Raw genomic sequence first — 26357 nt, 5'->3', positions numbered from 1 at the left:
AATAAATATGCCATTGCAAATAAGTTCCTATCTTCTGTTTCTCTACGTAACATTAGAAACTGTCCTCGAGTATGCTAGAAGTGGACCTTGTCAAAAACACCAGCTCATTGTCTGGGGCATTAGAACCAGATGTTTTTCAAGGTCCCCTCCAACCCAAACCATTCTATGAATCCAACCTATGCAATATCCAAGATCTGAATGAGACCATTTTCCATTCCTAAGACACACAATCACTTGAGATAAATCACCACTGCATACACATGAGCCAAGTAAACTTGCTTTTTGAGGGACAGCACAGGCTTGCTGAAGAGATTTTGTGCTCATTCCCCAGACAACTGGATGCCAGCTTACATACTTGGATATCCTGCCTTCCTGACCAAATTTTACTGGAGAGTTAACTGACTTCTGCATCAGCCCTGCATCCTTTTCCCTGTCTTGCATGACTCAGCAGTTACCTTACCTGTGTAGTGTATCTTCCCAAATAGAAATGTAGCAGTCAGGCAAAAATTGACATGGTTCACCAACCTGGTCATACTGGAGCATCTGAGACTACAGCAGTTTTATGTCTCTGGGTGCCTGAAGAGCTCAGGTAGTGCTTACTTGTATAGCTGGGGTGGGGAGAAGGTTTACATGGAAGATTTCAACGCCAAAATACATAATGATAGGGTTCAGCCCAGAATTTACATAGTGCTCCATAATCATCACCCTGAAAAGACTTCCCCAGTTGACAATGACATGCATTTTAAAACAGTGTTACAGTTACTTCATATCACCAAGAATCAACTGTCAAAGGCAGCTCTAAAAGAACTATTGCCCAGACTTTAAAAATTAAAAAGATTGTTAAAAAAAATAAAACAAATAATCAGATGATGGTGCTAGGCCATGGGCAAAAATCCACTGCAACAGTCTGCAAGGGCTCAGACTGTGTCCTTGAATTGGAATGAAGGAGGAAAATACAAAGATTAAAATGTCTCTTTATTCCTCCACCTAATTTCACTAAATACCAGCAGATTCATCTTTAAACATGTAACTGTTGATCTGTCAGCAAGACTCAGGGGGGGAATAAAACCCCACAACTCCAAAACATTTCTAGTGAAGACATTTCAAAGCCACCAATTTGTAGCGTAGATCTGGATCTATATGGTAACAAGATGAGAGATGTACAGGGAGGAGCAAGTAAGTTCCTGTAATTACTATTTGTTGACAGCAATGGCTGACATGATAGCTTATAATTCTGAAATGTGAACAGCCTCTTTTGTAGCATAAATTTCATTTACTCAGGTACAGAAGATTAAGAAAAATACAACTGTCTTTTGTTTCTCTTTTCCTATCAGTGACAAATGGCTTTCAGTCCACAGTACCACCTCAAAAGCAGCATTAAAACAAGCACAGTATAACACACAGGTAGTTAAAAGAACTTTAAAAACTGTAGCTGTGAAAAATCAACAGCTCAACTTACAAACTGCAGGGGATGCAGCATTTTAGTTTGTTGTTCTGTTGTTGGGTGTTTTGGTTTCTTTCAAGTGCAACTGTATCCAAACTGCAGGATCCATGCTACGTCCAAACTCACCAACATCAACCAGTTGATGGGAAGGCGTCCTTTGGAGACACTGCTCAGCCACTTTTCCTGCAGCAAGGACTCCTACTTGTTCCCAATGCCCTCTGTCCCCTCCTTGGCAGGGAGGGCGTTTCCCAAGTCAGCTGTTTGAAGCACTCGCTGGGTTTCTAACCCTATTCAAGGACGTCTACTATGGGACTGATTAATGTCTACTTACCAACCTAGTAACAGGATACAAGTGCTGTAACAGAGGCTTCCCCATTGATTCCTAAAACGTGCTGCTTTAAAAAGCCAGCTTTAGCCAGCTTCACAAGATCCCTCTGAAGAAGTGTAATAAGGAAGAGACAGAAGAGCCTTTTACTTTGCTAATGGCCACTGGCATTTACCTACAAAATGCTGCCAGGTAGCACTGTATACTTAATAGTTTAAGTCAGCAATGACCTTAAAGACTTGATATTCAGTCTGTCTCCAGCTCTTGATTTTTTTGAGGCTAATTCTGCTGGTGCTGTCCTCTGTGCAATTCAAAATACACTTCCTGGAGATAACTATACAAATAGCAGACTCTATTCACTTCGGAGTGATGGGTGCAGCTACATTAACCATCTCCCTTTCACAAAGCATACTATACATGCAAGGAGCACCTTCTGCATTCACACACTAACCAGTGAAAACAGCATGCTAGCTGCCACAGAAGACAATTTGCAGTGTCTCTTGCCTTCACCAAGCTTTGTCAAGCAGTCATCAACCCTTCCATCACAATGAAACAAGTGACAGGTTCTGCTCAGCTCCATCCACTCGCAGCAGGGCTAAGAGCAGCACAGGAGGAAATGTGCCACGATGGGGACGTTCAGTGACAGCCTACGTCTGTATGACCAGCCCAGCCTTGCTCTGCTGAGGAGCAGACTGCCGCAAGCCGCCGCAGGGAGCCGGGCAGAGCGGTGACCTCCCAAGGACTCGCCGCTCTTCCTCTCGCAGGCTCTTGGCTCCCGCCCCTCGGCTCGCTCAGCACTGCGACCAGCCGAGGGACACTGCGCCAAGCGCAGCCCGGCCGCGGGACGCTGCCTCACAGGAGGATCAGAGTCTGACAAGTCTGCCCGAGGCTTCTGGGCGAGCTGCAGCCCAAAGACGCGTTTGCAGCGTGGGTGCTGGAGCCCAGTGGTGCACCCTGCAGCCATCGTGGCTGGAAAGCTTAGCAGCCTGCCACGCAAGCTAGCTGCATCATCAGCTCCTGTCGCTTTCTGGCCTATGCAGGGCAGAAAGGACAGAATCACAGCGTTGTTTTGGTTGGAAAAGACCTCTACGATCATCAAGTCCAAACATTGACCTAACACCATCACGATCATTATACCATGTCCCAAAGTGCCACGTCCACACATTTCTTGGAGAGGGACTGCACCTGGGCAGCCTATTGCCATGCCTGACCACTCTTAGAAGAAAGAAACTTTTCTTAATATCCCCTAGCACAATCTAAGGCCATTTATTTTCATCCTATCACCTGACAGTAGGGAGAAGAGACCATCCCCACCTCACTCCAACCTCCTTTCAGGCAGTTGTAGAGAGCAGTGAGGTCTCCCCGCAGCCTAAGGCCAGTCCCCTTCACGGGTGACGCACAGGTAACATACGGTCCCTGCAGAGACTGCAGCCTGGCCCTACCCGAGCCCTGTGCCAGCACAGCAGAGGCTCTGCGTACACTGTCCACACTCCAGCAGCTTGGATTGCAGCCCCAGAGCTAACATCCCCCCATGAAGCACGTCACTTAAAAAGACCAAATGCTGCTATAGACCCTTATGTTCTCCTATCAGACACCAGCAAACATTCCATTTGCAGGTAAAATAAAGATTCCAGCTAAAAATCTTCCCAAATAAATCTAGTTTACCTACACCAAAAATACTCTATAAAGAGACCCTGCATGCAGTTAGTGGGGAATTCATATAACTCTCCATTGAGCAACCACAGAACAGAGCTACCACATCCCCTAGAATTAAACAACAGTCATCTCCTAACAGTTCCAAAGGCCTTGACCTTGTTTCCTCTTTAATTATCACACTCTGCCTTTTCAGGTTTTGTTTGGCTGGTTGTTTTTTCAGGGAGGTGGCAAAAAAGGTAAAAAGTAATTACAAAACAAGGTAGTTGTGCCATTGCTGAGGTTCCTGGTTATTTTGTGTCAAGCAACTATTTTGTACTTGAAAACTCAACGTGGATTTCCACCCTCCACCCCTCCTATATTTCTCTACCAGAAAAAGTAGACTAGGCACAAGCAGTTCTGGAGAACCTAAGAAATTTGAATGGCTTACAGAACAGCTTCAATTTGCCTGCTAATGCTGTTAGATCCAGCCACATGCCCCTCTTTTCTGATGATCATCTCTGGGCAGAAACATAACTTTTATTTATGAGAATCACAGAAAGGTACTTCCGGCTTACCTTATAGCACCAGGCCAAAAGCTGCAGAAAATAAATTAGCAAAGGCTCCTGCCTCAGAGATGCAGCAGTAGCTGAAAAGTCACAGCACTAGCTATCCAATTTACATCTGCCAGAACCAAGCAATTTTATGAGTTCTACCTAGCTGTTCAGTAAAAACAAAATGATTGCCTAATAATTTACCTACAATACACACCACAGTGTTGCACAACAGTTTAGGCATGGACAAATGATATATAAGATGAACACACTCACTTTGTCTTTCTTGCATTCCATCAAAAGCCGTGCTTACAACACTAAGAATCAATTAGCCTGATAAAACTGAAGAGCAGGCAAATTAAGTTTCAGATCAAATAACTACAGGAGAGTTCCTCCCCTCACTGTAACAAATGTTTTTCAGCAAGTACTCTACCTAGAGGTCTATTTCAAGGTCACTGTGAGCCTTACTATATTCAACATTTTATTCACTCTTTCACCTTCTTGCATACGATGTTGTAAACAAGCTAACATCTGTGGTTCCAGACTAAATTTAGAAAGTAGATAAATATATTCTCAAAAGGCTCCAAATATATAAATGTGTAGGTACAAACATATTTATACACAGGCACATCCCTAGAGCAGACACTGAAAGATGACTGATCCTTTCATTTCACTTCCACCCCATTTGATAGCAAAAAGAGTGTTTACCTCTGAGGACTTTTAATTTTTTACCCTACAGGCCAATTTACAGAGACAAAAAAAAGCAGACAGTGTTAATGTAGTGCCCAAATTTATCATGCAACAAAGACATCTTTCTTCCTACAGAACAAGCAAGGACCATTTTGGAGAATCGGGAGCTGAAGCTCAACCCAGCCAGGAAGTTTTTCCTGAAGAGAAACAGGGTTGAGTTTTGTTCAGATGGCACAGGGGTACCTTAAGTAACTTTCTCAGGATATCCATGCAGCCTGATGCTTCCTAAACATGACCACATTAATGTACACACAGGAAGATCAGTTAGAAGCAGCACTTTAAGGGTCATTTGATGACGCCTTGGAGCACAGACAATATACTTTGGGCTATAACCAGTAGCACGTTCAGAGTGCAATGCCAAGTGCTTGCTCTCATTCAGCTCAGATACATTTGAGGATGAACAGGGGAGGGGAAAAAGAAGAGATGATGGAATTGGCTCAGTGCTCAACATCCTGCAGCCCAAATCAGAGAATTGTTTGATGCTTTGAGTTGGTGAAAATACTGCAAATATTACCAAGCCAAGACAATATCAACAGTGCCAAGAATTAAAAAATAAAAAAATAAATAAATAAAATAAAAAGGAGAAAAGAAAACCCAGCCTTCCACAACCACTTTGCAGCAAAAAATGGGCCTGGCAGTTTTCATGTGAAGAAGCAAAGGCTGAAAAATCCATTTTTAGAAACAAATTGTTGAGCACTGCAGGTCCACCTACCTATTTATTAATGGACACTTCTGGCTGGGTGATAATTATCTCCAAGAGCTCTTTCTTTATGTATACATAAATAGAAGTGGGAGTGACAAGGTTTTCTGTGAAATTTTGTTCTGCCTGTCACTCACCATTGTGTTACTAAACAGAGGCACCCTTGGGTATCAGGTAGCAAAGACCACATGGTACACCGAAGTAATCAAACTTAATTATTAATCTGTGCAGCCAGGACTTCTGGAATCAGTCCAGTCACTATCACTAGCTCTGTCTAAAGTTCAGGACTGGATGCTCAGCAGGTGTATGGTAGAATTTCATATTTGAGTACAACAGTGGTGCCATTTATGTTATAGATTCATAGAAGGGTTAGGGTTGGAAAGGACCTTGAAGATCACCTACTTCCAAACACCTGCCATGGGCATAGACACCTTCCACTAGCCCAGGTTGCTCAAGGCCTCATCCAACCTGGCCTTGAACACCTCCAGGGAGGGGGCATCCATGACGTCCCCAGGCAACCTGTTCCAGTGTCTCATCACCCTCACTGCAAAGAATTTCTTTCTAATATCTAAATCTGCCCTTCTCAAGCTTCTATCCATTCCCTCTCATCCTATCACTACAAGCCTTTGTAAGAAGCCCCTTTCCAACTTTCTTGAAGGCCCCTTTCAGGTACTGCAAGACCAGATTTCATCAACCAACAACAAAAGCCACCAGATCCCATTTGAATCTACCATTCATCATACAAGCTCAAGCAGATAGCACAGGAATGACTGTAAAGCTCAGCAAACCTTACTTCTGGCAGAGGGCTGGCCGGTTTGGTTAGGATTCCGCCCACATATACAACGTTGGGGAGTGTAGGTCTCGGAAACTCCAATGCTACATCAGTACAAAGCATCCACAGGCTGGATCCATGAACCAAGTCATACATGGACCGTTCCGGCAGAACCTTGTGTTTCTGCATTATCCTTTCGTATTTTGGCAGAACCAAAAAACTGACTCCAAATCTTGAAATAAGATAAACAACAGTATTTTTAATCCTCTCCCATAGGTTCATGTGATCTGTGAGCAGCGAGTTAAATTCTGGGACGTAAGACAGGGGAGCTGGAGCACCCACTTCGGCTGGATACCAGAGGCCGGTGGAAAAGACGGCGTATTTAACCCCTAAAAGATGAGCTATAACAAATCCACACATCTCATTGGGATCAACCAGGAGTAGGTCAAATTTTTCCTGTTTGAGGGCACGCATGAGGTTTTGGTTGCCAACGATCATGTCACAGTTCTTGGAATAGTGGTCCAGGATATCGAAGAGTTCGAGGGCTGTCAGCCTCCCCGAGAAGATACTCCTCATCTTGGACTGGAGAAAATCATCCGAGGTGCTGCTGTTAAAGATCCCTGGGTAGCGCTGAAGTCTATAGTGATTAGATGGAGGAATCTCTCTGCCCTCAGAGAGGAGAAACACTGTCTGATGACCTTGGTCATGCAAGGCTGAGGCCAGAGTCTTGAAAATATAAAGATGGCTTTCAAACATAATTGGCGGCACGACAACAATTTTGGCAGCCCTCGCTATCCCGACAGCACTCCACAGGAGAATGAGAGCTGGAGCGTACGGCTTCATAGCTGAAAGGAGAAAGAAAAGCATTACATCAACAGCAAATAGGTTGGTGTGCTACCTGGGAATTTTAAAAGTTAAGCTTTCAAGTGGGACATCCACATTATATCACATCCCCCCATCTCAAAGACATCTTTGCAACAGTCATGGGGAACAAGGCAGCTGCTCAGCTCCAGAATGCATTTAGCAGTGCTTGGTTTCCTGCAAGATCTGCGTTTCCCTCTCCCCTGCTGTTCCCTGCTGTTAGGGGTAGACAAGAGGTTTCTTCCAACACAGGTACTAATAGGTCACCTGCAGTAAATGGCAAGAAAACCAGTTCAAACAATGAGGTTGGTACCCTCCACGAAGATGCCACATGCACCACTTTGAATTACATATGCTCAAAGATCTTGAATTCAGATCCTGCTACATCTGGGACTATATTTAAAAGCACAACTGCACTACTGTCATAGTAATATATTACGTTACTAAAAGATACTAAGTTCAAAGAGCTGAAGTCTTAAAGTCCTGCATCTATTCACACAAGACCCAAAGGACGCATTGGTGATTTTCAGTGCAAAGGATTTAAGAGGACTCCTTTGTAAGTACAGCTCAGTCTTGCCCCCTCAACTGGAACATCTAATACTCCTATTTTGGTTTTGCAGTTCAAGCACACCACCCATTACACTACTGCTAATGTGGTTATGTGCATTTCTACCAGAAGGTCCTGTTTGACTGTCACCCACAGCCTTCCAGCTGCCCTTCAAGTTGCAACTCTGTTCTAATTTAAAGATAATGGGTTTTGTTCTTTTATTTTCACACAGTCAATGGGACTAGAGAAGAGATAGGTAATTATTTTTCTCCTAAAAGGACATGCAAAATCATGTACTTTTTTTAGTACCAACATTGGTTGGACAGATAGGAGTGGAAAGTCAAAATCTGGCTGGAAGATGCTGCCATTATCAACTTAAGTACTTTGAGCTTTCAAAAGTTACTCTTTGTCTATGAGAACAAGTGAACGAGTTAGTATTTCATATGTAAACATCACAGATGCCACTGAAGCACCATTGTAAGTACTTGATTCTCAACTTGTTTAATCCAGTACTTGAGCATGCACTCAACCATGAACTCTAACCTATGCTGAAAGCCCCACAGCTCCTGACAGAAGCGGGCTGCCACAGAAAGAGAAAATACCTTCCCCCCCCACCCCCGGGTTTGTTGCATAAAGCCAATAAAACACTGCATGCACCAGAAGAAAGCAAAGTCCATTAAAGCACAGTCACTTTAACCCTCCTAGGACAGAGAAACAAGTGCAAGCCAAACCAAACGATCTGCTGTTTTCTCCTGCCAACACAATCCACATGGAAACTTGAGTCTGTTGCAGTGTCCTTCATAAATAAGCACAACAGAAACAGGGAGCGTTGCTACTCAGTCCTTGTTATCTCCTTACAGTGTAGTCTTACAAGCCTTCTACAACAAGACGACAAGCTGCTCATGACTTCAGATTTGTTTGCTGGACATGTGGGTTTTTTAAACCTTCCATGGGTTACCAGCTCATAAACAGAGAATCTTGTATTTGTATTGCTACTGTGTAATACTGCCCCTTCTGAAAGGTGCCCCTATTTTTCTCCTACTCCAGCTTCTGCAAGTGGTTTGATTTTGAATCGCAACTAAGCCTGCCAGTGTAAAGTTATAAATTCACCACAAGCCACACTAACTATTGCAAGTTTTTCACATGAGGAGTTTCCTTTCCGGATCTGAAGCCTCTTCCACATCTGTCTTCAGAAACTGTGAGCCACTGCCAAGGAGATTGCTGACCACCACTTATGAGAACTCTCCCAATTTCCTATTCAGCAGCATTATACACACACATTCATTTGGGCTGACATACAATTTCACAGCAGGTTTGTTGGTTTTTTTCCTCTCCCAAGACAAAGCTGCCAGAATGAAGATGTATGGCAAAACCCAGGGGCAAGTTATGAGGAACTGAACATGGAGAATTTACCGAGATTTCCACACCACCACCAGTCACAGGCTGATGTAACTTTCTGGTTAGTACTCAGAGGCTTCACTGTTCCTAGGCACAAAGCTCAGCTTTACAGAGATAACACTTCAGGGCAAGAGGGAGGAAATCACTTGCTGCAAATATCACCAGTAGCACATAAGATCTTCATTAGAGTGCACCTTTGCCATTGACATCAGGAGTGATTGATTTGTTTAAGCTGTTTCCATTAGGGTGTTGGAGATTACCCTTAAACATCTCCTTCTTGGCAAATAGCAGTAGTTAAACTAAACAGCAATCCTATTCGCTCTCCAAGGAGCATTCTTACTACATGAGAAACCTCCCATCATGAGGGTCTGACCTACTGGAAACTTTTAAGGTATTAAATCTGACTTTTTAGTTTAGGCCTTTGCTTTCACAGGAGGCTTTCTAGATAACCACAGCATCCCACAGAGCTCAGGTAGCCTCCAAGGAGCTCCCATTCAAAGGACATGCCAGCACCAAGGCCCTCTCACCATACCACTTCAATCCTGACCATAAAACTCAGTTTCAAACCATAGCAGAGGCTTCTAAAAGCATTCAACATTGTGCCGTGTGCAGCTATCTTCAGGAGGGCCCCACTGGAAGAAAACACTCCAGTTAAGTGAATGTGGTTTTAAAAAACAAGTAAATAATGGTTTGTCAATCAAATATCCAAGAAAAATGCTTAGTCAGACATGGAAAAAGCCCATTATTGATTACATCTCCCCATACTATAAGCATTCCCACGGTATTAAATTACAGCTCCTGTCAACAATAGTGGTATTACAAAACCATGAATGGAGGTGTAGGATTGGGAAACTCAGAAACAGTTAATGTTCCTATCAGCAGCACAAATCAAAGGTAGCAGGAGCCTAATGGCTAAGCATGATCCAACAGGTTGCCAGTTGCAGGCATGCCAGGGCTCCACTTAGATTTCCTGCCCCAGTACAGGCCCAGAGCACAGCAGGAAGATACAATCCTTAGCCCTAAGGTGCATTTTCCACTGCTGAGGTTAAGCACATGCCACCAAAAGGCATGGGGACTACAGCAGCACATCCCTGGGATGATGACAGTACCATCCCACCACTTCATATCCCCACGCTCAACAAGTAGGCACATAAATGGAAAGCACATTGGGTATTTTACTCTTTATGATGGCATTACAAAGCCTAGCCCACCTAACATGAAAATCTGGCAACAAAACTACAAGTAATTTAACAAATTACAATTAGTTTTTCATCTTGAGACAAAAGCTTCCCCAGCAGTCTGTAGCTTGCAGTATCTTCAGAGCAAATCAAAATACTCCATTACTTCCCAAGAACGTATCATGCAACTTTCCTTTTCAGTGCAAGCATCTTCTACAGGGACAGGAAAATCTATGTACAGGACCTGCCAAGCCATAGAGGTATTAAATGCATGATGCTATTAGAGAAATGCCAGTTAAGTGACATTTTTACTGGGAAAAAAAGGCACTGACCTTATATTGAACTTTTGGCAGGAAGCTGCAGGATGAAGCCTCATCATTTCATCCCCTGGCCAGCCAGAAGCAAGGGAAGGTTTGTGTTTAGCAGGAACAAGGCAATATGTAACAGAACTTTGTAAGCCAATTCATCATGAGCGTAATTCCCATCTGGCAGACTGGAAGGGGGCAAGAGGTAGGTACTTGGTACCATCAGCAGGGCAACATCACAATATCAGGCAAGCTCAGCACCAGGCTCAGTCCAAGATGCCCCTTTGTTCCAACCTTCAGCAACAAGTTCCTCCAGCACACCAGGTATTTCTACCAGGACAAAGTGAGCCACTGAGGCTTGCCTATTTCCATGGGAATTTCTGATTCGACTCCTCTCCAAAAGCAGTGAGCAGTGCCTAAGCAGTGGAGGATTTACAGGAGGAGGAAAATTAGGAGGTGGTGCTCAGCTGGAAGACAGCTAATCAAAACCAGAGCACAGCGACACTAGCTTCCAATCATACCCCTGCAAAGACCCACAATACATCACTTGCTAAAATAAAAAGGATCAACACTCAATGTAACTGCTTTCTGAATGCAAGAAGCATGAAAAAGAACTGTCAAGTGCTGTAACAGGAAAAAAAAGAAACAAACCCCAAAGTAAGAGGACACTTTTCTCCAAGAACAATACAAAACCATTTCCAACCTCCATCTTAAGTTGTTCTGCTTAGATTTTTCCTTCATTAAATAGGATTGCTTTTGTGTCCAACCTGGTATGTAACACCCTCTTATAATAGAGGGTGAAAAGAAAACTCTGCTTTTCAAAAATGTTAAAGAAAACCAAACCACCACCCCACAAAAACCCCCACAAAAAGAGCCCACACCACAAAACCCAAAATCACCCACAAACACCCCACAAAATCATCACCAAACTGAAGCCAATACTACTTGCAGCCAAAAAGCCCTAAAAGTAATTGGAGGAAAAGAGATGCAGAGTGGTTTTATATGAGTGAAACCAACAGCAAAGAGGTCGCCTATAGGAGTGCAGCAAGAGAAAGTTAAAGATTAAACAAATACCAAGAGTTAGTTAAACATTCACTGATTCCAACAGCTTCTCATACAGCTAATGACCTACATGTGGGGTGTTTTCAAATGAAAGAGAAAGTGTGAGTTTTGAAGTGTTACAAAAAAGTAAGCATACCTGCAGCAGACTGCTGGAGGGATGTCTTCAGCTGGCCAAAACAGTTCCAAATCCTGATTTACTTAAAAATTAGTATTATAAAACTGAACTAATACCACAGTTACATTTCAAGCTGAAAAATGGTTTAGAAGTGATTCCAATTAATAATTTATGTAGCAGCCTATTGCAGCACTGGAATACATACTGAAGATTATATTTACTGCCAAGCCTTAATAATCTGCTAATCACTCTGTAATTAAAATTTATAGGTAAGTTTGGAACTTTTGCTGCTTTATATCCTTGGCTGCCTACCTACTATTTCTTAACCTCACAGAAATAACCATTTTCAAGCCAGCAATACCACTGACAGCGTTTTCTTCCACTGCAGTGAGCTCTAGAAGCTAAAAAGGCTCTCAAGCACCTTCACATGCAGCATGCCTTGAATTCAAACTATGCAAACACTCCTAAAAGTAAACAGTTCTTACGTGTTTACATGTACCATAACTATATGGAGTCCTTTTAAATCACTAGTAACACCTAACGCTGACTTCTAAAGCAGCAAGGGAGGTTTTACAGAGATTTTGTTCAGTGATGCTATTAACTCTTGCAAGTTCTTCCCCTCCTCTCAGCCTTTTGTTAGATTTATCAAGGTTTGTTGAGTTTACCTGAGCAGTCTGGTCAGAAGACCAGGTCCTCTGCCTGGAAAGGTGCCCTTCACACTAAAGAGCAGTGCTCAGGAGCAATCTTTCTAGCTGCTGATCACTCTCACCTTACCCAAAAAGCTCAAATTACTCATTACTATTTAACAGATACCAGGTATACATTAAAAGGAGCAGGCTTACCAACCAGGCTTCCACCTCTGCAGACCCACGTGTGGATGCTAATTAGCACTGAAATGACTCTGCCCCAGGAGAAAGCTAATAGTGTGCATCACACAATTATCCAGAAGGGGGGAAATCTGAGATTTGCATGCATTTTAGCAAACCCTGCATTCTGCAAGCTGCCACCAGAGTTCAGGTAATGTGCACATTTATTACTTAATCTTGCTCACTGTATTGTCCTCTCCCTTTACTACTAGTTTATTACATAAACCCTCATTATTTCAGAGGGGAGAACAAACCCTGCTGTAAACTCCCCAAAATTTTACATTAGTGATATGGGCCAATTGGAACAAAAGGCAGAAACAATGACCAAAAAAAGTACATTTTATCAGCAACTAAGCTTTTAATAAAAGTTTCAAATCTGATTTGGTTTCCACTCAGGCAGAGTGGATCTTGACCAGTTATGGACCACAGCTGCCCATGGTGGGCTCTAGGCCAGGCTGCTGAAGAGCCAGGTTGTTTTCTTTCAAACTCAACATCAGTTATCCCACCTGCCTGTATTTCCATCCAAGGTTAAAAACTGCAGCAGCCAATATCATCTTACCATGCTCAAGAGCAACATCTACCACAGGTAAATGCACATATAGAGAGTAGTTATTTCTTTTAAGGTATCAAGTACTGGAGCTGTAAGAAGAGACACAGTCAAAAGGATGGTAAGAAAAAAGCCAAGCTGTGAATGAAAGTCCACTGAGAGCACTACAAACTCCCTCTCAACAGCACATAACCAGCTACTAGCTGTAGTTTATCATAGTTCTTCATAAAAAAATAGAGCATTAAAGAGGAGAAAGATGTGAGCACAGATCTCAGATTGTTACCTGATGCGTTACCTGTTTTACTGAAGCTTCAGTTTTGCCCTACCTACTCTAAATCCCATTGACATGAACTTATTTTACGTGCAAATCTGTTTGCTTTAGCTGTTATTAAACGGGTTTACAGATAAAACGAAGTACTCAATCTTCACAGGCTTGGAAACATTTCAGTTAAACAAATACAGAACCAAGCCCTACAATGCTAGTTGCATGACCAAAAGCCCTGTAAGCAAAGCATTTTATCAATCCTAAGATAGCAAGGAATGACTAACAAAAAGCCTTTACAGTTAATTATAAAGCTGAAAGAGGAAGAAAATATTCCAAGACAAAGTTCTCTAGCATTGGTTACAGGACAATGCAATGATAAAATACATGCACCCAAACAAATTCTCAGTAGTATAAGCCACATGCAAGCAGTTGGCATTAAAGACCAAAATATGCACATACATCTAAGCAGGAATGCAGTGGCATTGACTCAAAACTGGAAAACAGTGAAAACAGGTCTGTCTTTCTATTTGTGAGATTGTCCAAGACACCACTTGAAACAAGACAAATGATTTTTTTCAAGCCCCCCTCAAAATATTTTCTGTAAGATTTAATACTAGTCAACATCACTATTTTTTTTGCTGAGTACCTAAGTAAGGAAATGCTACACATGAGGAAAGACACTGACCCCTTTATGTAAAACAGCAAGTCTCACAAGATGATCAAATTATCATGGGCACAGAAAGTACAATTTGATTCCTAAACTCTTTAAGATGGCAACTACAAAATGTGTTCCTTACCTAGAATACTGTCTGCTGTGCTGGACATATTGCATAGATAATAGGAAACACTACTCCCTAATCTTTTAGGATTATCAAAGTAAGTCAGGCCTGTAAACTGACTTCAGGCAGCAAATTGCAGTTCAGGACCAGGAAGCAGATGCTACTAAGCAACCCCAGTGCCATAAAACAGAGGAAAGCATCAGAAATGTGTGAACAAGGCTTGGAACAGCAAACCATTCCATTATCTAGGAAGAGATTGCTAACAGGTATTGCACAACCTTTGGATTTATATTCCAAAGTTTTTCCTATCACACATCTTGTTACTAATTGCTGAGGTAGTGCACACAGTGATCGTTACTTTGTGTTGTAATGGTTGAGATAAGTGGTAAGATTTGGCTTCTAATTACAACCAAATGAATAAATGAAGAAATTAATGGAAATTATTAGCAAGAAATCATGTGCACATACACAAAAACAGGCTTTTGCATTTACTTTGTATAGTTTCTTGAGTAACAACTACATCCACTCTCCAATGACTGAAGCACTAGAATGTCACAGTTACAGATAAAAAGAGAGGAAGATTTATAGGCATTACAATGTCACTGTAAGCATCTGTCAGAGACTTATTGTGTCAGTTATGCAAACAACAAAGGAGTTGAGAGACAAAAGGATATGCAGTTTATGAAACCCCTTTTAGTAACAGCTTCCTATTTATGCAAGAGGTTTTATTAAACACTGGAGGGTTTTTACCTAAGTATTTATACTCAGAGTTACAGAAAAACTGATTTTTAAAAGCCTCACTCAAGAGGTAGCAAAGGTAGAGGAACAGACAGACTTCTCTTTCAAAATACAAGGTTTACAGTCAGTAAACAAAGTATTTTTCAGTAGACATGCCAGTAAGAAGTTACAGAGAAACAGAACTCTTATTCAAGGCACAATGTCCCAGTAAAATGAATTCATAGCAAGAAACCAAGGTGTAACATTCACAGTAGCACTTTGCCACTGGGTTCCTGATGGTCATGGAAAACAATCTTACAATCTATCTTTCCAGAAGTCTATCTAAAAAGATTGAAGGTTTACAAATATTATCTTTATTATTCTATGAAGAGATGCTAAATATATTCAAGACTTCTAAATGTATTTGTGTTGGTAATGTTAACATTTAAAAATCAAGTCACTTATAAACTAAAGCAAGGCCTGCAGACTTCAGGATTATAATACTCCAGTACTGATGGCCTCAGTCAAGAAGAGATTCACCTGGGTGAGAAGGATTCAGGTCTAATTAAATGTTTCCATAACATGAAGTATGTTACACCAGGGCAAAGACAGGATCCTCCTCACACCACTTAGGTTTCTTAACACTCCCCACCCTGTGTAGTGGGGATCAGTACTTGCAATCTGACAATGTTTTGTTAAAGTGATACTGAGAATCACTGTAAAAAGCAATTCATGAAGTAAAACTTTCTGCTGCTGGCCTAGGTCCAAAACGTTACAGCAAGACCAGAACACACTTCTATCCCAAGCGCCTCAGCTACTGTGTTGCAGCTGAGCTGATGTGCTGTTCTGGACCTCAGGATGGAAGCAGAGGGCAGAAACCTGAGAAACAAAAAGCCTGCTCCAAAACCTCGGCACCTTCAACCGAATGCAACCTGACCCAGTGTGCAAGAGACTCAGATTTCTCCGCATTGGCGCGCTCCATTATGCAGGTCTTCTCCTTGCTGCCCATGGTTATTCCACTCCCAGCACCTTGGAAAGATAAATGCTGACTGTGTGTAGTGAAGCAGCCATCTATTTGCAAGTGAGACAACTATATTCGTTGTTGAGAGATTTATCCAGTTCATTCAAAACTATATGAGAATGTGTTCTGAGAAGTTCTACATCCTCACAGCTCCTGTGAATTCACTGCAGATTTTGGCACTAACATATGTGTCCCTTGACAAAGTCCCCTCAACTTCTGGAGACCTTTCCACCAAGCACTGAGATATGAAAGAAAGGTTTCCCAACCTGCTGCAACCATTTTGCACCAGAAAGTAAGCAAGCAGAAATAAGGTGGTGAAATCAAGGGGTGGGGGCAGTAACAGAGAAATCGACGAGGTTACTCCACATTTCCTAGACACCAGTGCTGTTTAAGATGTTATTACTGGCTCACACACTGCTAGTCCTGCTCCTGTTGTGACACTACACTGCCCAGAAGAGTCCAGTAACATAATCATTTATTGCAATGTTTCATGATGCACAGTCAACAGTACATGCTCAGAAAGAAGAAAGCCTCCTACCCACAGGGAGGAGGGGCATGAGTGCCACAGTAGCTGAGGGAAACAAAAATGACTCCCCTGAGAGGTCAAAGCTGCCCAGGAAGCTCTCTTTCACACTGGCATCAAAAGACAAGTCAAAATACTGAATTAAGTATCAAAAAGGAATTAAGAAAATAAGGAAAAACTTGTCTCAGCCTGTTTTTAAACACTGCCATCAGCAACAGATTAACTTCTAATAAAATGACTCTCTGAAGGAGGAGCTCGAAGAAATTGCAGAGCACAGCTTGTTGTAAGCTTAATTGGTGCAACAAGCACAACATAGTTACATACTACCACCACACAAGCCTGGTATTTTGCCTCATGAACAAGCCTCAGGATCCGAAACAATATGAATTTTAAACTTATCTGCATTTCACTGGGATTTTAACTTTAATAATTGTTTGGAGGGATGCTTCATTTTTTTTCACTACAGTTAGCTTCAGCTTGGTACAAGCTCTCCCTGATCACGCCATCACATGACACCTAGAAGCCCTGAATGAGTTTCTTTGTTTGACTTCTGACTTCATCCTATAGCAAATAACTACATTTTAACCAGCCACACAAACAGAATCACAAGGGAAGCTATAGCAGGTGTTTCTGCAATAAGAAATAATACTTTGAATAAAGTTAAAATACTTAATGCTTTGCTCTTATTCAGCTCAGTTAAAATAATTGCTCAAGACTGTATGCAACACCACCACACACTCCAACATGTAGCTCGTTCAGTCTGCTCATCACTAGGTTCTGTATCGAAATCTACAGGTAGGTCTTTTTACAGCCAATTATTCTCTTTTGCTTTTAGATCTGTTTTGGAGTGTCTGCTTTGAATTGCCTCTTAGTAGAATTTGCTTGTTAGAATAAGGATAAAAGTATGGCGTGTCGTGGCTTTTTCCTCCTCAGACTCTGATTTTAAGAGCAAGACCACATCATTTAAAGTGAAAGGGGACAAATTAACTCAGGACCCTTCTAAAAAGTGATACACTCCAGCAAGGTATAAGAGACTACTAAGGGTTTTTTTGCAGTAGCTCCACTTTTTTATTATTTTTTTTTTAAATACACAGAAACTTCCTGCCAATTTCTAGGATCAGCAGTTGACTAAGGCTAGAATTCAACTTCAGAAGAGTCTAAAGATAGGGTTTGTGGATTTTCTAGGACAATCTGAAACTTAAATGCAATCTGTTAATTCATAAAGTCTAGTTGAGAGGTGTCCCTGCTCATGCCAGGGAGACTGGGGTAGATGATCTCTAAGGTCCATTCCAACTTAAGCCACCCTATGATTCTATGACATGAAATATTAAGGAATTAAGAAACACAGAGGGCAGAAAGCCAAGATGAAGATGATTCATAGACTACAGTTCACAGAGAATAATCTGGGTGCAAAGCCAAAACAAATCAACCACAAACCATCCAGATGAACATTGAGTGCTTCTACATGTGTACATGTGTCTGCTCCTACTCACTGAAACTGCACTTTCTGGGGGATGAGAAGACATCTATCAACTGCCAGGACCTACAAGCAACAGATGCCCCAAACACTAGACTGATTTATCTAGTCATGTTACAAAAAACGCCTGAAATGTTTCACTTCAGAGCGTTCAGAAGAAAAATACATGTAAATAAAACTTCCCACAAGCATTTTATGCTCAATTTCTTGGAGACTTCTGTGTCCAGGGACCAAACACTGTTCATATCAACACCTCTCAAAGTTCAGATTCTTTGACCCTGGGGACAGGAAATAAGATTCTTCCGAAGACCAGCAAGGTTTAATCAAGGATCTAATTCTTAACAAAACATTCTTGGTATTTACAGTACACTGGTGTACAAGTTTCAGACTACTGCAAGTCTCCTCCAACTTGGCTCAGACATGAAGCTTAGTGGAAAAGAATGCAGAAGGATCAAGATCTTTTTTGCCAGGAAGGTATCAAGCAACAGCAAGATTCTCAGTCTGTGTAGCTCACCTCACAGAGCACCAGCAATCTTCCCACATGAAAAACTGACCCAACACTTCCATCACAAGAACATCTGCAGCCAGCACTACCTATGGCCTGCAAGCTGTGAATACCATTTCAGCTGTTGCCCCAAGGGCCATCAGGGACAAAAACTTGGCTTGGCAACCTGATAGAAATAACAGTTAAAAAAAAACAAAACCAAAACACCCACCACCACACACACCAGGAACAATCAGAAGATGCATTTGCTTCCAGCTTAGCCAGTCCATCTTGTTGGGTTTTCCCATTAGCTTCACTGTCAAATTCTTTCCCTATCAGTTTGTCATTACTGGAGGGAATGATAATTGCAGCTTGAAAACTTCAGGCTGGCACTCGAAAATCCTCTTCCTCTGTAAGAGTGGTGTGGCACCAGGAAAGGTTACCAGGGAGGATGGGGAACCTCCATCCCAGCAGGTGTCCAGAACCTGGATGAAAAAGAGCCTCAACTGACCTGATCTTATGTTGCCAACAACTCTGTACTGAGTGGAAATTCACACAAGACCTTCCAGAGGCCCTTCTAGCCAGCTTTTGGGACCTACTGACTGCAGACACTAGAGCTAGTTAACCCTTTCATTGCTGCAAGGCTAATTCCTGCAGAGGTAGTGCTATCTATATCCTGAGTGTGGCCATTGTCAAAACTCATCTGCAAGCTCTTTACTGACAGTGACTTCTAGTCTAAAATGTTCTTGAGAAAGATACAGCTACCAAGGTCCAAGTTCAACATCTGAGCACACCCATGCCATGAAAAAAGTACTTGTCAGCACCTGTTTACATTATGATGAACTGACTGCCCCAGCAAACTCACAAAATAAACATTTAACTACTTGCAAACAGCATTCTCTAACAACTACAACTGGAAAAAAAAAGGCACTAAATATTTTTAATCTGAAATAGATACATTGTAAATTACTACCACAGCTCAGTAACTGCTTCTGAAGTGAGAAGGGAGAAATTAAGTGCGCACTTGAAATAGTATTTCATGATAGAATTTCCAGCATTATGAAACACCTCCTACATTTGCATTCTTATTCCTATGTCTATTTCCCATGTTTCATCTTAGACAAATAGAGAAAACATTTTCCAAGAAACAAACCAGGTTCAAACCAGTAACTGAATCTGCATTCAGTCAGTTCAAGGACAGGTGTAACCAAGAGGAGAGACATGCAGAAAGCACATCCTACCACCCAGTTGGAGTGGGCTCCTCAGCCATACTCCCTGTTTCACCTTAAAAGCAAGCTGTGCATCTACATACTACTTAAATTATTCTAATGGTTAAAGCAGTATTCCAGCTAGAATTCCTGGTTTTAACCCAAATTTCATTCAAAGAGATAGGCTTTTTTTATCTCATTCATAGTTGAAGTTAGAAAATATCTGAAACTGAGAATTTCTCAATTTAAACATTGAGAGGACAGCAATGGTGTTCATAAGAGGAAGTGAAGAGGAGGTAAGTAACAACACATTAGTACTGGTCATGGGGCTTTTTACACCAGTACTTTACTTTTGTTAGACTTTTACAATTCTTCCAAAAATACTTTTCTCTTAGGAACTGCAGTTCAGAAGCTGAAGCTGACCAAAGATTTCTGATTAACTCTCCCTTCAATTATTGAGTAGAAAAGGAAAAATGCTTCAGTCCCTTACTTCTGATGAAGTTAAGCTGCCCATTGACAGGAAGAAAGCACAACAGAGGAAAGAAAAAAGCTATACTCACTCTCCTGCACAAACAACATTTTGTGCATGACAAGTGTGCTATGTAAGAGAAAGTATCAAAACAACTCAGGTTATAACTACTTGTTGCAAATCTGAACTGTATAATTTAGAAAAGTTACCTACAAAGTCTTTCAAACCCCTTAAACCTTAACTGCCACATTTATAGTCTGCAAAAATGCAAAGTATGGTGGTAATTTTTCCATTTACCATCACTTCTTTCCATATGAAAAAAAATAATTGTTTTTAACTAGGTTAGTAGCTAGCAATTCTCTCCCTAAAAGAATAATCTATTCCTCAAAGAGTTCAAGACTGACCAAGGACAGTCCCAGGTATAGTCAATTAGGTGTACTGCTTCTAACAGCTAAACAATTAAGTTACTCCATAAAACCAGGAATTAACAAACAAAACTCAATGTTAAAAACTGAGCATTTCCAAAAGCTTCCAAAAGGACTCTCTACCATTCCAGCACACTGGCTCCAAGTCAAGAACTGTAGCACAAAATCTTTCATATAATTAGCAAAATAAAAAAATAATTCAAAAATAGCATGGTGTGATTATGTAACAGCAAAAAGCAGAGCTGAAAATTCGTCTATTAGATAAAGTGTCATTAAAATAAAATTAATAGACTTGCAATGAAAAATAGTGGTAATCAACTCTTAAGGGGCTCTTTAAAAAGCTACAGACCACTTAAAAGACTTCTTCCCTGCAAGGACTATTAACAGAACCCCACACAGCATTTAAGATCTACACATCCCAAATGTTATAAAACAGGGTTCAAGAAAACGAATGTCACAAGTCTTAGAAATTCACTCAAAGTACAGTTGTTCTGGAGGAAAAGTGGAAAAACCACATTTCAGGAGAGAATTATATTAAATAGTTCAAGTGTATTTTAATTCCTGGCAAATAGGGAAAAGAGGCCTCTGCAATGTCTGTTCACAAACAATGAGCTGCATCAGAATGTCAGTTGTCAGCCCAAAGATACTTTCTAAAACAACAAAATAAGATAAATCCATAGAGACTTTTTTTAAATAATAATAGCAAAAGATTAATTATTTCAAATGCTTCCACTGTATCAGCATTTCTGAAACAATTTCATTCTCTTTTTCAATAGCACTCTAATACTAAAACAGAAACAAAAGTATTTCTATTAAAAGTTAAGATCTACAGAGACAAAGTATTTAACTTGCTAAGCATCTCTTCAAGATCTTAGAGTAAGTATATTAGTAGCTTTTAATACCATAATGAGATCTTTCTAGTAACTGTGGCAGTTTAGGCTGGTTGCCTTTAAGAAACCCCTTAAACCCTTAAAAGTTGAGACCCCCATTGTCTAGACTGTCCAATCCAGTGGGTGGACACAGGAAAGAGTGTATTTCTACCCATGAGTCCTGCATCCCTATAAAACTGTCTGCAAGACTCGAGATAAACCAAGATGATTCTTGAAGCTATTCTACGGGAAGCAACCCAGCTTAAAACAATGATGTAGAAAGATGCACTTGAAAGAGCCTGAGCGGTAAAACACAAAGGAAAGTCGGTGTGGGCAATGAAACACTCTGCAGTTGAAGTCAGAAATCATGTAGTTCATGCTCAAGAATGTCAATTACAAACTAAAGTCAGGACAGGCATTGTTGTTACAGTCATTATTACAATTAATTGCAGAGCATTTTTGAAGTGGTGGGAAGGGTGTTCCAGCAAAACACATGCTCTATTCAAGACTCAACAGGTACAGAAAAGGCCATACACAATGCTATGCTCAGCGGTATTGCTTTGTGGATAGTGAGGCACACCACAATATCTTCTCACCTAGTATCTGAACATGTAGTACCACACCTACTACTCAGCAAGAACTTTGATAGATGTGATTTATTTTTTTTTCCCCATTCCTGGAAATAAAACATATTGCTAGAAATCAGCCAAGCCAAGCAGTAGCAAATTACGTACAGCAGAGAATTATGGCAGGTTCTCTTTTCCTCCAAGTGGACCAACTAATAGTTATCATCCCAAAGGGTTGATTTAGATAGCTATATCTGAAGTGGTTTAGATATGACAAATAAGGCATTAACATTTCATGAGCATTTCATGGTAGTTCTGATTACCTTTTAGAAAAATTAAAGGTAACTAAAATATCTGTTTATCACAGGGCAATCTGGAGCTGATAGTTCCAGCTTGATCGCAGGCCAAGCCCAAACTGTAGCTGCAATGACTACCGTTTAAATACACCAGCTAGTAGCCCCTCTCTAAGTTGAAGTTGCCAGCAGATCAACTACTTTGTTAGCAAGTCAGCTGCCCTCTCACCACCCACACAGGCAAGGAGAGGGCTCTGACAAAGTTCAGGTGTGACACCACCCTCTGCAGAACTGATGTGAGGATTGTCCTCTCTTCGAGTCCTGGTTAGTCCTGTAGGTTTCTTTACCCAAATCCCGCTTCAGAACAACCCAACTGCTTAGAGCACTCTAAGAACACAAAATGTACAAGGGCATTTACAAAGCACTCTAACACGATCCTCACAAGTCTGTATACTTCACAGACACAACAAAAAGCAAATCACTTTTTTCTTGCTTCCTGGAAAAAGCTTCTGTTGATGGCAAACATTGTGCAAAAGTAAGAGATACAATGCAAGCAATTCAGGCCAAACATTCATTTCTTCGTGTTTCAAACAAAAACATTTTCACAATAGCATGAAAGCTCTCTGAAAGAGCCTAAAGACTAGCACAAACTGGTTAGTAGTTTTGAGAAAAAAGTAATAAATAAAACCCAACTAAACAAACAGCCACTGCAGCATGCAACATTCCACCTGGATCAATGACAGAAACAAAAGAACAAAAACAAGGAAATGTGAAGCAAAGGTTAACTGCATACTATGTTGTGTTGGTGCTATAAAACCAGCTCAGCTAAAATATGTTAAGTGACCTTGTGTGATAATGCCTTGGAAAAGCAGGAAAGGCAGCTTCAGATAAGCAATATAAAGATGATTTTTAAAATTATTATGTGAATGATTCCCAAAGTGAAGCCACCTAGTCATAATACAAAAAATAGAAATAGTATTTTCCAGGTGTCTGCTTTGATGAGGGGTGAAGAGCCTTCAAGGATCTCTACTATTAGTGACCCGCTGCTGTTCATCCCCAGGCTACTCTGATGAGCATGCAAAACAGGCTGCATATTTTTTAATGATTTCCTATTGTTCCATAGGTAATACTAAAAGCAGTATGTGAACAAGTTATAAAAGAAACAAGATAATAACTGTTTAAATGCTGCAACTTTATTGACATGTTCTCTTAAAAGTTTCTGCTTAACCGTTTTCCTTCTTTTTAACCCCAGAGGGGAGGCATGGCAGCACTGGTGCAATGTTCTCCCCTCAAAGGCAAGGCAGTTTTGATCCAAGCTCAGTTAGCATTCAGGGAAAGCACAGCACGCTGCAGGCGCGTCCCAGGCCAAACATTCACACAGAGATCTTTCACATTATGTGTTCAAGTTGGCAGCCGGGTAATAAAACATTTTCTCGGCCTCCACAAGCCAATGTGGCTGCCCGACTTACATAACTTTGGGACGGCTGTGGGTGACAGCCCCTCACGGCAATAGCGACGGCTGAGCAACCACTTTAATTAGCTAATCCAGAAAGGGCAAAGTGAAACGCAAGGCTGAACTCAGCCAAAAATCGGTGTCAGAAACGCATGGCTCCCTCCCCTCACCGCTCCCGCCGGGGCCTGCGGCAGCGCCTGTCCGAGCTTCCCGCCCTCGGTGCCCAAGCAGCAGGTAACGCGCGCCCGCGCCCAACGGCCGCGGCACGCGCCCCCTCGCCCCTTCCCCTCACGTACTGACATCCTCCCCAACTCCTCCTGAGCGCCTGCCCTCCGCTAAGGAATTGAGAGCTTGCCTCAGCGCCAGCACCGCTGCGGCCCCGTCCTCCCTCCTCTTCCTCCTCACACGACTCATGGCGCTCAACTTCCTCAAGGCGCAGCGTGGGCACCTGCCCACCCGACACCCCCCTCCCCTCTCCAGCGACTCTCTCCGCACTCACCGCTGCGGCGCCGCAGGGCGACCGCCTGACTGCTCCGCTGCCCGCCCCGAGGCTGTGCCACACAGGTGCCGTGCCTGCCGCGCAGCGACCCTCTCGTAGGGATGGTCGCACTCTCTGCCGCCCCTCAAGCCCCTTCTCTCCCCTCAGCAGCAGCCCAAGCTCACCTCAGGGTAAGGACGGGTAGACAGGCGTCCTTTCTTCGCCCCTCAGCACCCCCGCAAGGACTCGGCGCTGCCCGCCGCCCCACTCCCAGGTCACACCGTCCCCACCGCGCAGCTCCCCTTGCTCAGGGACACCGCATCGCCACGGCCTCGTTGCCCTGCGGCTTCTTGCCCATCCATCCATGCTCACCGCCCCCCGCACCCACTCCTTCAGACCCCCCGCTACGGGGTGATGCAAGGCGCCCAAGGCTTGCTCTTGCGTTACGGGAGGGAGGGAGGGAGGTAGGAAAGAAAGAAAGAAAGCAGGAGGAGAGAGGAAAACTGAAAAAAAAAAAAAAAAAAAACAAAACAACCAAGGTGAAAGGAGAGCCTCCCTCCTCGCCCATCTCCCTGCCGGCTGCGCCCAGGGCAGGTACCTCTGTCCGCCTCGCGCCCTTCTCGTTGCCCCTGGGGATTCCCGAGTTCCCTCACCGCTCTCCCTTCTGGGCCGTTTCTCCGCGTCGCTGCCTCTGGTAACGAGATGAAAATCGAAGCGAGCTACTGCTCGGAGCTCCGCTTGCCGCTCTTTTCCTCCAGTCGAACGGGCGCGGGGGCTGCACGGTCCCGTCCGGCCCAGCCTCAGGCTCTGCTCCCGCCGGAGACCCTCCGCTGCGGCGTCGGGAGCGCCGGGCCCGCCTGTCCCCTCCGCCCAGGCTCTGCTGCACCTGCTGCGGGGCTGGGTTGTTCCTGCGGCACGGGCCGAGGAGAGGGCACCCTCGCTCCGTCCTCCCTCAACTTCTCATCACTTTCCTCTGTCCGCACTCCGTTCTGGCACCCCACCGTCCACCGGAGACATGCACCGGCGCTGCTGTCGGCCCCCGCGGAGATGCTACTACGGGGCAGACGAGGAAAGGCTTCCCTCGCTGTTCTCCCCTTCGTTGGCGCGGAGAGCAGCCGTCCTAGTCCCCGGGCACCCTCCCGCCCCATGCACTGCCCCGGCTCCCACGACAGCGGGGAGCTCCCGGCGGGGCAGGTCCCCTGTGCCCGCCTCTGGCGGGTGGGACCGGGGCCGCCCTCCGCCAATCAGTCCGGACGCGGCGGCAATGCCTCCGGAGATATCGCCGGGTGCGCCCGCGGCGGCTGCGGTAGTCTAGGGGGAAAGAGGCCCTGCCGTATGGGAGCAGTGGAGCAGCTCCACTGCTCCCTACCGCAGCTCCGTGCAGTCCGGGTGTTGCCTCCATGCTTCACAGGTTCCTCATGCTCGCCAGCAGCCGAGCACGCTGCCGCCCAGGCGTTGAAATGCGCGCTGCGAAGCGTGGAGGATTTACAAGCCCCCTCTGGGGATTTAGATCTCTACCTGTTGTAACCAGGAGGGGTATCAGGACAGAGCTGTGCCCTAATATCAGTCTTTGTTTTTTGTTGTCAGATAGATTTGGTTAAAAACAGAGCGCACAAGTGCTTGAAAAACGCCTAAGCATTTTCTCTCTAACAATCCCTTCATTAGAGCTAAGTGCGGTTGCCTAACTGATCCTGCCTATGCCAGTGATACACGGTCCTTTCCTTCTTCTGCAGGAAACGACACTCGCTGCTGCTCCCGGCTTGGGGAAGGCTAGCGAAAAGGGATGTAACACTGACATACTCTCCTATCCTCTACCATCCAGAGAAAGACCTCTTTGTAATCTTCAAAGCCATCACCTGAGAAAGTTTAAATACTAATGGTAATTCTCCAATTAGTTGTGTGTGTGGTTTGTTGTGTGGTGGTGTTTGGTTTGGGTTTGTTTGGTTTGGTTTTTTTTTTAAATTTTTTTTACCTGCCACACACTTAAAAATTGAAACTTTTTTCCTGCTTAAGTTATAAATTTTAGAGTGTTTTGTGGATCCATCAAAGGAAATACTTCTTTTGTTGAAGTTTCTGTAATGAACTTTAGAAGAAAAGGCTTTTCAGACACTCTTTCTGATTTGGCAGATTAAGTTAATTCTTTCTTAAAAGTTTAAGTTTCATCAGACAAAGCAAGAAAGTTAATGAAATTTGGGGATTTAATGAAATACATGGTAAGAAAGCTGAACATAAGCTATAAAATTATCTCCATTCTAGTAAAAATAGTTTGCAAAA

General features: G+C 43.0%; 1 protein-coding gene across 4 annotated transcripts in view; it reads right to left on the bottom strand.

The window, feature by feature from the left end:
* The window catches only part of UGT8 (UDP glycosyltransferase 8), a 38752-nt gene extending 13905 nt beyond the window's left edge, over positions 1–24847 (bottom strand). Inside the window, exons 1-2 of one of the 4 annotated variants that reach the window (XM_054172681.1) lie at positions 24737–24847; positions 6199–7022 (exon numbers count right to left, since the gene is read on the bottom strand). In XM_054172681.1, coding sequence (XP_054028656.1) covers positions 6199–7020 — 822 coding nt within the window. In that variant the 5' untranslated portion in view covers positions 7021–7022; positions 24737–24847. Of the gene's footprint in view, positions 1–6198; positions 7023–23960; positions 24009–24268; positions 24398–24681 lie in introns of those variants that run through there. The other 3 variants (XM_054172683.1, XM_054172682.1, XM_054172684.1) reach the window with 3 other exon arrangements.
* Positions 24848–26357: the final 1510 nt, after the last annotated feature.

The sequence above is a fragment of the Dryobates pubescens genome, chromosome 24 (genome assembly GCF_014839835.1).
Source record: "Dryobates pubescens isolate bDryPub1 chromosome 24, bDryPub1.pri, whole genome shotgun sequence".
Lineage (NCBI taxonomy): Eukaryota > Metazoa > Chordata > Aves > Piciformes > Picidae > Dryobates > Dryobates pubescens.
This window is presented reverse-complemented; position numbering and strand designations above follow the sequence as displayed.